The sequence below is a fragment of the Bombina bombina genome, chromosome 8 (genome assembly GCF_027579735.1).
Source record: "Bombina bombina isolate aBomBom1 chromosome 8, aBomBom1.pri, whole genome shotgun sequence".
Taxonomy (NCBI): Eukaryota; Metazoa; Chordata; class Amphibia; order Anura; family Bombinatoridae; genus Bombina; species Bombina bombina.
Window position 1 is genome coordinate 277,401,620 of NC_069506.1, and position 14,088 is coordinate 277,415,707.

At 41.1% G+C, this 14,088-nt stretch overlaps 1 protein-coding gene across 2 annotated transcripts in view; it reads left to right on the plus strand.

Annotated features, from left to right (window-relative positions):
• PAFAH1B2 (platelet activating factor acetylhydrolase 1b catalytic subunit 2) overlaps positions 1 to 14,088 on the plus strand; it is a 147,066-nt gene that overhangs the window by 17,642 nt on the left and 115,336 nt on the right. For both annotated transcript variants that reach the window (XM_053691387.1, XM_053691388.1), the window contains exons 3-4: positions 6,266 to 6,355; positions 7,884 to 8,000. In XM_053691387.1, the coding sequence (XP_053547362.1) occupies positions 6,266 to 6,355; positions 7,884 to 8,000 (207 nt within the window). The remainder of the gene's footprint in view (positions 1 to 6,265; positions 6,356 to 7,883; positions 8,001 to 14,088) is intronic.

Below are 14,088 nucleotides of genomic sequence, written 5' to 3' on the forward strand. Positions count from 1 at the left end.
TGTGTATATATACTCACACAAATACACATATTTATATATATATATATATATATATATATGCGCACAAACATACACACATTCTCATACACACACACTTATACATATATAGACACACACACACACACATATATATATATATATATATATATATATATATATATATATACACATTCTCATACACACACACACACACACACACACATTCTTTCACTCATGGTTAGTGTTTGGGTGAAGCCATTAATTATCAATCATTTTTGTTTACTCTTTTAAAATCATGACGACAACCGAAACTACCCAAATGACCCTGATCAAAAGTTTACATACACCAGTTCTTAATACCGTGTATTGCCCCCTTTAACATCAATGACAGCTTGTAGTCTTTTGTGGTATTTGTGGATGAGGCTCTTTATCTTCACAGATGGTAAAGCTGCCCATTCTTCCTTGCAAAAAGTCTCCAGTTCCTGTCAATTCTTGGGCTGTCTTGCATGAACTGCACGTTTTTAGATCTCCCCAGAGTGGCTCAATGATATTGAGGTCAGGAGACTGAGATGGGCCACTCCAGAACCTTCACTTTATTCTGCTGTAGTCAATGACAGGTCGACTTGGCCTTGTGTTTAGGATCATTGTCATGTTGGAATGTCCAAGTACATCCCATGTGCAGCTTCCGGGCTGATGAATGCAAATTTTCTTCCGGTATATTTTGATAACATACTGCATTCATCTTGCCATCAATTCTGACCAAATTTCCTGTGCCTTTGTAGCTCACACATCCCCAAAACATCAGCGATCCACCTCCGTGTTTCACAGTAGGAATGGTGTACCTTTCATCATAGGCTTTGTTGACTCCTCTCCAAATGTAGCGTTTATGGTTATGGCAAAAAAGCTCAATTTTGGTCTCATCACTCCAAATGACTCTGTGCCAGAAGGTTTGAGGCTTGTTTCTGTGCTGTTTGGCGTATTGTAAGCTTGATACTTTGTGGCATTTGCGTAGTAATGGCTTTCTTCTGGCGACTCGACCATGCAGCCCATCTTTCTTCAAGTGCCTCCTTATTGTGCATCTTGAAAAAGCCACACCACATGTTTTCAGAGGGTCCTGTATTTCACCTGAAGTTATGTGTGGGTTTTTCTTTGCATCCAAAACAATTTTCCTGGCAGTTGTAGCTGAACATTTAGTTGGTCTACCTGACCTTGGTTTTGTTTTAACAGAACTCCTCATTTTCCACTTCTTGATTAGAATTTGAACATTGCTGATTGGCATTCTTAATTCATTGAATATCTTTTTATATCCATTTCCTGTTTTATACAGTTCAACTTCCTTTTCCGGCAGATCCTTTTGACAATTTTTTTTTTTTTCCATGACTCAGAATCCAGAAACGTCAGAGCAGCACTGGATGAAAGATTCAAGGGTCTGTCAGGAGTCCAGAAACTCATTGACCTTTTATACACACACACTAATTACAAGCAAACAGATCACAGGTGAGGATGGTTACCTTTTAGTAGCCATTCAAACCCCTTTGTGTCAACTTGTGTGCATGTTATCAGGCCAAAATCACTAGGGTAATTTGGGTAGTTTCCATTGTCATTATGATTTAAAAAGCGGAAACACAGTTGATTGATAATAAATGGCTTCAGCCAAACACTAACCATGAGTGAAAGTGAAAAGTTTCCATATTTTTTGAAAAATGGCCAAGAAATCATAGATTCTGCCAGGGTATGTAAGCTTATGAGCACAACTGTATGTGTGTGTATATATATATTTTTTATAGTCCGCACCATCAATTCCAGAAATCAGTCCATGAAGGTAAAATGAAAAATACTTTTATTTCCAAAAATTGTTTAAAAACACAGTCATAATAGCAATGGATCCAAGATAAAGGCCTAATCCTTGGTTAGAGCAGCTTGCCAAACATGTTTCGGGCCTCCTCTAGCCCTTGATCACTGGCATGTTTCATGCTGTATCCAGGATGCAATTTAAAGGTGATGTGGTGATTGATTACACCTGTTTTGTCTTAAAGGCAACAACATCCATATAAATAATTTTGAAGGTGGCTACTGTGTATGTTTTAACCATTCAAATACCACATAGGAGTGTAAGAAAGGAGGGGAGAAAAAAAGGGGGGAGAAGGCAGTGTGTACAAGAGTTACGTTTGGTACGTCCTACATATTGTTTCTTGCAGCCCTGGCATGTTAAAGGGACATGACACCCACATTTTTTCTTTTATGATTTAGAAAGAGAATGCAATTTTAAACATCTTTCTAATTTACTTATATTATCTAATTTGTTTTATTCCCTTGATATTCTTTGCTGAGAAGCATATCTAGATATGCTCAGTAGCTGCTGATTGGTTGCTGCACATAGAAGCCTCATGTGTTTGGCTCACCATGTGCATTGCTTTTTCTTCAATTAAGGATATCTAAAAAATTAAGCAAAATAAATAATGGAAGTAAATTGTAATGTTTAAATTTATATTCTCTATCTGAATCATGAAAGAAAGATTTTTGGTTTAGTGGCCCTTTAATAAGTGACATGTGTTTTGTTACATGTTATATTAAACCGAATGTTATATTCACTCTCCGTTGTAGATGAGCTAAATTTATTACCCTGTTTAATGTGTCCACATGTTTTTGCATATTCTTCCGTTGCAATTATAGCAACCTAGTCTTCTAGGAAGCCAAGTACTGGGTTTGTTTTGTGGTAGCATTAATGGGGAAAGAATGTTCCTTAAGGTTTTAGCTTTTCTTATAGAAAAATTAAATCCTCTAGATATAATATTTCTAAGTTTTTCATCTCCTCTAAGTATTGGAAGGCAACCCGTACATTACTATATATTACTATATATGCAGCAGACAGGTGCTAACACTTAATGACCATTAAGGTTGGAACAATCTGATTGGTTAATCAATAGGTATAGTTTTGTATAAAGCAATATGAATGTGTTTTAATAATGTTTTAGAAACAGCTTGTCTTAGCTGAGAAACGCGTCGCTTTTTAATAAAGATTTTTACAGAAATACACTTGCTTTTTGGACACCTTTTATATCATTTGTATGCTGCTAACTCCTCTAAGTATTGGAAGGCAACCCTTACATTACTATATATTTTTAAATAGTCTTGACTGTACGAAGTTACAAAGTGGGTTTTCTATTATTACTGAGGTTAGTTTTGTTTTTTGGTCTTAATATGTCATCTCTCTGTATTTGGTCTACTCTGTTTCTTGTCATCTAGTAGATTTGAGTCATAGCCTCGAGCTTCCAATCTCTGATATGTGTTTCTTACATGGTGTTGATATTTGTATTCTGATAAACAATTACATTTAGTGTGTAAGAATAGTCTATATGGTATTTAATTTTGTGTGTATTTTGGGTGACATGACGAGGCATGTAAAATCGTGTTTCCTGCAGTGCTTTTTCTAAAGAATTCAACTTCAATCTGATGTGAAACCAAATTTGGTGTGTGGGTGATATCCAAAAAATCAATGTGTGTTTGACTTTGTGCCAAAGTAAATGTGAGGATGAGATGCCAAATAATCAGTAAATTGTCTATGTATATTCTGTAGTGGATAATGTTCTTTCTAAAGGGGTTAGTATACCCAAAGATGTGGCAGAACTCCCAAAATCCCTTATAGATTTTTGCGTAGGATGGTGTAAATTTTGCACACATGGCTGTGCAACGTCTCTGGAGATATTTACCTTCAAACATAAAAAAAAAATTGTGAGTGAGTAGGTACTCTACTGTTAAGTGTAGAAATGGAGTAGTGAATAACTCATAAGAATTTGTGTAAAAACAATTGAAGTGCTTTTAAGCACTGAACATGTGAAATTGAAGTGTTAAGTACAGTTACATCTAAGGTGACAAATCTGTATGTGTCAACCCATTTGATAGATTCAATTTGTGTAATTTGTCTGATCACCACTCTTTGATCACTTTTCAGATCTTGCAAAGCTTGTGTTTCTTGTGGAGTCAAATGATTTATTCTGTATTGTTTGGAGCGGTTGGTGTGCCAACTATTGTTTACTTTGTCTAATTCAATAAGTTGTGTCTCTAAGGTTTTTGAAAGACTTGTAAGGTCTGTCCCCTGGACTGTATAGGATAGAAATAACTTTTTTTCATTGTGTGTGTGTGTATATGTATGTATGTATGTGTATATGAATATATCTATCTCAAGGGTAGAAGTGCGCACACTCCTCTAAGCGTAGTTTGTTAAAAATATATATAAATTTATTGATACATCAATAAATGCAAACTCGCACATTAAGACCTCAAACAACTGTGAGGTATAATAAAAACACATATGTACACATGGAGTCTCACGGCTTAGTTAGAAGTAGCGTCCCAGGAATGTCTCCACAATCTGTATAAGATCGTCCTGTAGTTCAGCTGGGCACACCAAGTGAGTACACTGTTCCAAAATGTACCGTAGATGCAATTTCTTAAAATAGCAATTTTAAATCGCCACCACTCGGTAAAAGCAGTCGATCGGGTATACAGCCGGCTAGAGAACAGCTGATTATTGTGGCGTGTAGACGGTGGGCGTGGCCTAACACGTTTCGTAGGGAACTCCTTCGTCAGAGGCTGCCCACTGGATGTCCATACTGTCTTTAAGACTGTTTGTGGAGCGTCCCACATGATCGTGCTGCTCCTATGAATCATTAGATAATAAAAAACCCATAGTACTCTGCTAGAATATTATTAAAAATATTTTTCTATTAGTGTATATACAACTACAGTATAAAACAACTAATGCATATAATTAGAGGTATGAAAAATATGTATACTAAATTTATCATGTTATATACACATACACTATATATACAGTATCTCACAAAAGTGAGTGCACCCTTCACATTTTTGTAAATATTTTATTATATCTTTTCATGTGACAACACTGAAGAAATTACACTTTGCTACAATGTAAAGTAATGAGTGTACAGCCTGTATAACAGTGTAAATTTGCTGTCCCCTCAAAATAACTCAACACACAGCCATTAATGTCTAAACCATTGGCAACAAAAGTGAATACACCACTAAGTGGAAATGTCCAAATTGTCCCAATTAGCCATTTTCCCTCCCTGGTGTCATGTGACTCGTTAGTGTTACAAGGTCTCAGGTGTGAATGGGGGGAGCAGGTGTGTTAAATTTGGTGTTATCGCTCTCACACTCTCTCATACTGGTCACTGGAAGTTCAACATGGCACCTCATGGTAAACAACTCTCTGAGGATCTGAAAAAAAAGAATTGTTACTCTACATAAAGATGACCTAGGTAAAAAGAAGATTGCCAAGACCCTGAAACTGAGCTGCAGCATGGTGGGCATGACCATACAGCGGTTTCACAGGACAGGTTTCACTCAGAACAGGCCTCGCCATGGTTGACCAAAGAAGTTGAGTGCATGTGCTCAGCGTCATATCCAGAGTTTGTCTTTGGGAAATAGATTTATGAGTGCTGCCAGCATTGCTGCAGAGGTTGAAGGGGTGTGGGGGGTCAGCTTGTCGGTGCTCAGACCATATGCCGCATAATGCCTTTAATTGGTCTGCATGGCTGTCGTCCCAGAAGGAAGCATCTTCTAAAGATGATGCTCAAGAAAACCCTTAAACCGTTTGTTGAAGACAAGCAGACTAAGGACATGGATTACTGGAACCATCTCCTGTGGTCCGATAAGACCAAGATAAACTTATTTGGTTCAAATGGTGTCAAGCATGTGTGGCGACAACCAGGTGAGGAGTACAAAGACAAGTGGGTTTTGCCTACAGTCAAGCATGGTGGTGGGAGTGTCATCATCTGGGCCTGCATGAGTGCTGCGGGCACTGGGGAGCTACAGTTTGAGGGAACCATGAATGCCAACATGTACTGTGACATACTGAAGCGGAGCATAATCCGGGCATTTACCAGCTATTATTAGTTTCATTCGCATAGCAAGCCGGGTATTTACCAGCTATTAGTTTCATTAGCATAGCAAGCCGGGTATTTACCAGCTATTATTAGTCACATTAGCTTTGAGTGCGTTTCTGTCTAGGCACACCTGCACATTTGGTTAGGTGTAAAATGTAAATAATTTTGTTTTCAGTCAGGGACAGGGGGAGTCAGGTGTTAGTATGAAATAATTGTACAATATCTCTCTTCTCTTTCTGTCCATCATTCTCTCCTTTTCTGTATGTGTCACACTTTCCTGCCCTTCCCCCACTCCAGGTCCCTCCTGCCACCTCTCATTCATTTTATTTATCATCCCCTACTTTATGTGACATGCACTAAATGTGTTTCCTTCACAGCACAACAGGTTTGTACTAGATTGTAAAGACAAGGAGCCAGATGTCCTGTTTGTGGGAGACTCCCTGGTACAGCTCCTTCAGCAGTATGAGGTAAGCTGCGTGTAACACTGTGTACAGGGGGTAGTGACAGTAATGTACAGGGGGGGGGGTAGTGACCGTAATGTACAGGGGGAGGTAGTGACCGTAATGTACAGGGGGAAGTAGTGACCGTAATGTACAGGGGGAGGTAGTGACCGTAATGTACAGGGGGAGGTAGTGACGGTAATGTACAGGGGGAGGTAGTGACGGTAATGTACAGGGGGAGGTAGTGACGGTAATGTACAGGGGGAGGTAGTGACGGTAATGTACAGGGGGAGGTAGTGACGGTAATGCACAGGGGGAGGTAGTGACGGTAATGTACAGGGGGAGGTAGTGACGGTAATGTACAGGGGGAGGTAGTGACGGTAATGTACAGGGGGAGGTAGTGACGGTAATGTACAGGGGGAGGTAGTGACGGTAATGTACAGGGGGAGGTAGTGACGGTAATGTACAGGGGGAGGTAGTGACGGTAATGTACAGGGGGAGGTAGTGACGGTAATGTACAGGGGGAGGTAGTGACGGTAATGTACAGGGGGAGGTAGTGACGGTAATGTACAGGGGGAGGTAGTGACGGTAATGTACAGGGGGAGGTAGTGACGGTAATGTACAGGGGGAGGTAGTGACGGTAATGTACAGGGGGAGGTAGTGACGGTAATGTACAGGGGGAGGTAGTGACGGTAATGTACAGGGGGAGGTAGTGACGGTAATGTACAGGGGGAGGTAGTGACGGTAATGTACAGGGGGAGGTAGTGACGGTAATGTACAGGGGGAGGTAGTGACGGTAATGTACAGGGGGAGGTAGTGACGGTAATGTACAGGGGGAGGTAGTGACGGTAATGTACAGGGGGAGGTAGTGACGGTAATGTACAGGGGGAGGTAGTGACGGTAATGTACAGGGGGAGGTAGTGACGGTAATGTACAGGGGGAGGTAGTGACGGTAATGTACAGGGGGAGGTAGTGACGCTAATGTACAGGGGGAGGTAGTGACGCTAATGTACAGGGGGAGGTAGTGACGCTAATGTACAGGGGGAGGTAGTGACGCTAATGTACAGGGGGAGGTAGTGACGCTAATGTACAGGGGGAGGTAGTGACGCTAATGTACAGGGGGAGGTAGTGACGGTAATGTACAGGGGGAGGTAGTGACGGTAATGTACAGGGGGAGGTAGTGACGGTAATGTACAGGGGGAGGTAGTGACGGTAATGTACAGGGGGAGGTAGTGACGGTAATGTACAGGGGGAGGTAGTGACGGTAATGTACAGGGGGAGGTAGTGACGGTAATGTACAGGGGGAGGTAGTGACGGTAATGTACAGGGGGAGGTAGTGACGGTAATGTACAGGGGGAGGTAGTGACGGTAATGTACAGGGGGAGGTAGTGACGGTAATGTACAGGGGGAGGTAGTGACCGTAATGTACAGTGGGTAGGGGTACATGTTGCTGCTGTACAGCGGGGAGGGTACGTGTTGCTGCTGTTCAGCGGGTAGGGGTAAGCTGCACATTTATATTTGCTTCAGAAGAATAAATGTCCTTTACTATGTTTAGGTTTGGAGGGAGCTTTTTTCTCCGCTTCATGCTCTGAATTTCGGTATTGGAGGTGACACTACAAGACATGTTTTGTGGCGGCTTCAAAATGGAGAACTGGAAAACATTAAACCTAAAGTAGGTGACAAGACGTGTGAGAGAGCATAAATATCATTTGTAGGTGCATAAACTGAAATCCATTAGTACCGGATTAGTGTAGCAAATTAAACCTGACATGCAGAGGATTTTATTTTTCAGTAGGTACTTTTTTTGCTGAAAAACCTAATGGTAGTTGCTATGAAATATAAAGATTGAAATTTTTATTTTCTCACATGCTCAGTAATAGCACACAGCTCAAAAAATACGTGAAGACGTCAGTGGCAGCATAGATTTGTGGGAGTTGTAGTCCCATATATTGAACTATATGTTGCTGTAGACAGGACAATGATTGTCCTGCAGCATGTGTAATATTTAATATATGATAAAAAAGAAATAGGAAGATGCTGAACTGTGTATTACATTAAATCTCAATCATATTCCCATGCACTCTTCTGAACACAAGAAAAAGTGTGTGTGTGGGGTTCCAGAGTATAATAAAACTTACATCAAATATGAAGTTAGAGAAAAAGTTACCCATAGGCACCCACTTAATGGAGTAAGGGCATGTAAGGGGCCAAACATAAAACTTAACTTTTATTGAACTAATCATAAAACAAGGGATTAGCAGTATCAAAAGGATACTGGGATAAAAACAATTAAAACGGAAATATTAATTCTAGGGTTCACTGTCTGTTAATCTGGAAAGAGATACAAAAGTATCTAAAATCAAACAATAAGCTTACTTGTTAAAGTGAAAGTCAATCCTAGCGTTTTTGAAACGCTAGGATCGACTATTGAAACAAATAAAAGGGACTTTCATTCGTGAAGTATAAGATACTTCATAACTAAAATAAACTAATAAAACACCTAGCGCTGCTTTCTCAAGTATCAATTAATATCTATATGGTTTTATATGATCAGTGATGGTCTCTGATCAAATAGATAATGTATATAAATAAAATATCATATGCTCTAATCTATAAAAAATATAATGCAAAACACTTTAAGATACAATAAAATTTAGCAAATGCTCATCAAAGGAAGATAATTAGATAAAAGGTTCATATAAAGTTACATCAAAAAAGTGGATGTAACGTTTTTCCTTCCTCCAGGATAAAGGTCCTTTAGTGAAATTCGATCCAAGCAGATCCAAATAAAAATCAATCTTCACACTTTGTGCTGCTCCTCTAAACGAATGATCTAATTGCATTCAAAAAGAAAGCTGTAAAACAGAAAACGAAAAAGGAGTGCAACAAAGTATCTAAGTTTAGTATCAAAAGAATTTAATAGTAGCCCCTATTCTGTAGGCTGCTACTTACAAGATAAAACTTCAACAAAGAGCATAAAAAACAGATATTTCATCCGTGCTTAGTCAGCTGTATATCATGTTACCGGTACCCCTTGTACATCCAGAAACGGGCTCTGTGAGGTCCCCGCTGTTCGAAAGTGTCCGTAAGTCCCAAGGTGGTAACATATTAAACAGGAACCCTTAAAGTATACAGGGACGAACCTCCACTTATAAATGAACACCATAAAACCCAGTATGACAACATTAATTCATACTTAATTCCATCTGTAGCTGCTTTTTGTGAGCCAAATGTGTACTGGAAATCAAAACCAGAGAGAGACAGAGCAGGAGCTAAGGGGCTGATGCTGCTTTGATGGCCATCAAAGCAGCATCAGGCCCACGACAGATCGCTGTTTTGCTTGAGAGGTGACGTTTTCACCTCTTAGCCAATAGCCGTGCTGTAAATCCGGCTTGGCACCCTTGGGAGTTTGGATTTACCGCACGGTATATTTGCTAAGAGTTGAAAATGGCATGAAGGTGTGGTCCTTGATCTGGCGCTGGATCGTGTAGGGGGCAGACTGTCGCTCTTTTCAGAAGCTTGGTTCAGGAACATGCAGGATCCATGAGTCCTGGAGGCCATAGCTCAGGGATACAAGATATGTTTGAAGTCTCATCCACTCAAGGGCAGATTTCTTCTCTCAAGCCTGTCTTCTAGATCAGAAAAGAGGGAAGCCTTTCTGGGGAGCGTGCGGGATCTGTCCTCCTTAGTAGGGGTCATTGTCCCGGTACCTATCACAGAAAGACGTTTGGGATACTATTCAAACCTTTTCGTGGTCCCAACGAAGGATTTCGCCGGGTTCTGGACCTAAAGTGCTTAAACAAATTTCTAAACGTCCCCTCGTTTAAGATGTAGACGATATGGTCCATCCTTCCCTTAGTTCAGGAAGGACAGTTCACGACCACTATAGATCTGAAGGATGCTTACCTTAACGTTCCAATCTACAAGGATCACTTCCAGTTCCTTAGGTTTGCATTCCTGGACCAGCACTTCCAGTTCATTGCACTTCCATTTGGTCTAGCTACTGCTCCAATAATTTTTAAGAAAGTTCTAGGGGCTCTTTTAGTCGTTGCCAGAACCCGGGGTATAGCAGTAGCTCCCTACTTGGATGATATTCTCGTACCAGCACCATCTTTTCGTCTGGCGGAGGACCATTCGGAATCTCTTCTCTCTTCTTCGATCTCATGGATGGAAGATAAATCTAGAAAAGAGTTCTTATTCCAAGCACCAGGGTAGAATTCCTGGGTACTATAATAGACTCCATATCCATGAGGATATTTCAAACAGACTGGAGACGTTGCAAGCTTGCTTAGTTATGTCTTGCCCTCTGGACCTCCTTAAGGCCCTCTGTGGCTCAGTGTATGTGGCTCTGTGGCTCAGCATGGACATCATTCCCTTTGCCAGGTTCCATCTCAGACCGTTGCAACTGTGCATGCTGAGGCAGTGGAACGGCGATCATTCGGATCTGTCTCAACAGATCTCTCTGGACAACCGGTCGAGAGAATCACTCTCTTCTTAAGACCATCCTGGGAGATTGTGACTACGGGCGCAAGTCTCTCAGGATGGGAAGCTGTTTGGGGCCTGTGGTCTCAGGAGGAACGCTCCCTCCCGATCAACATTCTGGAACTTCAAGCAATCTTCAATGATCTTTTAGGCTTGGCCCCTTCTGGGTTTGTCCCGGTTTATCAGATTCCAATCAGACAATATAACCTTGGTGGCTTACATCAACCATCGGGGGGAATGAGAAGCTCCCTAGCAATGAGGGAGGTATCTCAAATTCTGGAATGGGCGGAGGCCCACAGCTGTTCGCTGTCAGCGATCCACATTCCAGGTGTGGACAACTGGGAAGCGGATTTTCTCAGCAGACAATCCTTTCATCCAGAGGAATGGTCTCTCCATCCCAAAGTGTTTACGGAGATATGCTTCAGATGGGGGACGCCGGAGATAGATCTCATGGCGTCTCGTCTCAATACCAAGCTACCCAGATATGGGTCAAGGTCCAGGGATCCTCAGGCGGAGCTAATAGATGCATTAGCAGTGCCTTGGAGGTTCAGTCTAATTTACCTTTTCTCGCCGTTACCACTTCTTCCTCGTGTAGTGGCCCGCATCAAGCAGGAGCAGGCATCAGTGATACTGATTGCTCCATCGTGGCTGCGACCGATGTGGTTTGCGGATCTGGTGAGGATGTCATCTCGTCCGTGGAAGTTACCTTGTCGCAGATATCTGCTGGAACAAGGTCCCTTTGTTCATCAAAATCTAGATTCTCGGGGCATGCCTAGGCAGCGGCCATATTAAGCCGCATTATTTGAAGCTCTGAAGGAAATCCCGACTATCATCTGAATAACTTTGGATTTTGGCAGAACAACTCACTTTTGAGACTGTTGTTAGTTCTGTAACACACAGCGGTTCAGATACATATAAATATTACTGCCTTTGCGTTCTCATAGTCCGCTACGCCATGGAGAAATTAGGCCTAGACCTTCTACATATTACATCAACCCTCCACCCCCCATGAGCATTGGGGTCAACAGGCTCATCATGTCTAATCTAAAGGAAGAGATGTTACACGCAGAACTGCACCTCCTACTTACTAAACTCGAGCACCAAATGCGCAGCAACTTTAATGATCTGACCTTTTCGCACAATGCTGCGGGACGGGACCTGGCTGCCCCAGTTTGGGATCAGTCAGGAGAGGAGATGGCGCTGCAGTTTGCCCAGCTAGCAGAATGTCCACATACAGAGATTATTTGTTTAACAGAGGAGAAAGAGGAACAGGAGATGTGTATAAAAAATAATTGACCCACTTGCATCTACACACAGTCAAGAATTGTCGACTGCCGATGCAATGCCTCAAGATGGCTGCTGAGAGCTGACAACATTTACGTTAGCTACTAACACGAAGGTGACCACATCTGCTTCGGATCATACTAACTTGGTTTGGGCAGTTCTTTGGAGGAATGCAACAGATCCCTTAGAGCCCTATCCATGTACCCCCCATCACAGTGCTCTTGCGGCATTCCTTGGTGAAGTGTGCCTTGAAGTAAGCATAACTCAGTCCAACAAGGGTATCACGGTTACCTTTTAGACATAATCCTGAGATGCCATTATTAGGGGTAGGGTGCTGGGTTTATACCCCATCTGCAATAGTGGAGAACATCCCACATATTAAGCCCCCACTAGCCATGTCCGGTACAGTTATTCGGACTGATCTAATCACCTCTCCAAACTTCTTCTGCCGAGGAGGAGTGGGCTGAAGCTCATGCCGTCTAAAGTCAGACGAGTAGGAGATTACATATTATGTAGTCTCTTTAACAGTTCCTTTACACCTGCTTACTGTATAGTTCACAAGTTTGTTTTTGTTTTTCATATTATAATATGGGACTTCCTCCTGCTATACAATTATTATTGCTTAACCCATATACGCGGGTGGCAGGAATTATTGTTGCAGAGATAGACCTAGTAACTAGGAATTGCCTATCTGTTTCGTTGCCCACAAAATGTTTGTAGGACTCTTAAAGCAGATGTAAATGAGATGTATCAAATAACATGTAAAACACCCTATGGCTGTATTCATCTCCCTTGTCTAGATTTGGAAGCAACAGACGGTAATGTTTTTATACAGTTAAGGTATAGTATATTGTTTATACTATGGGACTGTAGCTCCTGTGCTTACCTTTGGCCCTAGGCCCTGACTCAAACCGAGGTACGCTGATTGCACTGCCTCCCTGTCTCATTTGACTAATGACATCTACTAGTGTGTACCTTTGCTCCCTAATCAAATAGCTCCCATGTTTCCAATTTAATTTATAATTTTGCTATCTGCATGTGTTTATATGCCATATTGCGGGTGTTACGCATACTGTATGTATAATATGGTTCAGCCGATATACTAGCTTTACTGCGGAATTTGGTATAGAGATAGACCTGGCTCCTAGCAATTTCATTTATAATTCCTTGTCAACATTCCATGTGTGTTCTACAAAGATCCTAGCTTAACAACACTCCAAAATAATTGCCACATCTCCTAACTATACATCCCCCCCCTCCTTCCCCCATGATAGTACTAGTTATACATGTGGAGATTCATCGGTTTATGTCAATCTGAGACGTTGACCCAATATGGGTACTTAATCATGGTCTGGAGCCTTTTCTACCATCCTAACTTTTAACATCCCACAATTCTGCTCATATTCTTATCATTATACTTAGCTACCCAGTACTAGAGTATATTTACCCGAGGTCAGAATGCAATGCTTGGGTCTCTCTATAGAGTTATAGTTTCCTCTATCCAACTCTCTCCCTCAAACGCTATTTCTTTTACTTATATATTATAATATTTTATATTGTTTCGAGCAGTGTTTACACGCTGAAAAAAATCTATTGACTTGCCTATTGGATCTTTTAATATTCTCATATACCTTTCTAGTGTAACCATTATCAAAGGGTCCATAAGCGACCAGATCACTAGCCATTTAAGAAAGCAACCATATGTATAAAAAAGGTTTCAGATGTTTATATTTTACCATTCATTCTGTTTTTATTTGCTGTTATCAATGTAATTTGTTTCATGAAAATGTGATCATTTATGCCTTGACATTTATTGTATAGTTTTTTTTCCTTTTTATTTGCGCAAAACCTCAATAAAAGATTATTTAAATTTACAAACAAATCTAGATTCTCTGAGGCTGACTGCATGTAGATTGAATGCTTAGTCCTAGCCGAGAGGTTTTTCTGAGAGATTCAATCTTGTAAGCCGGTTACTTGTCGCATCTATCATAAGG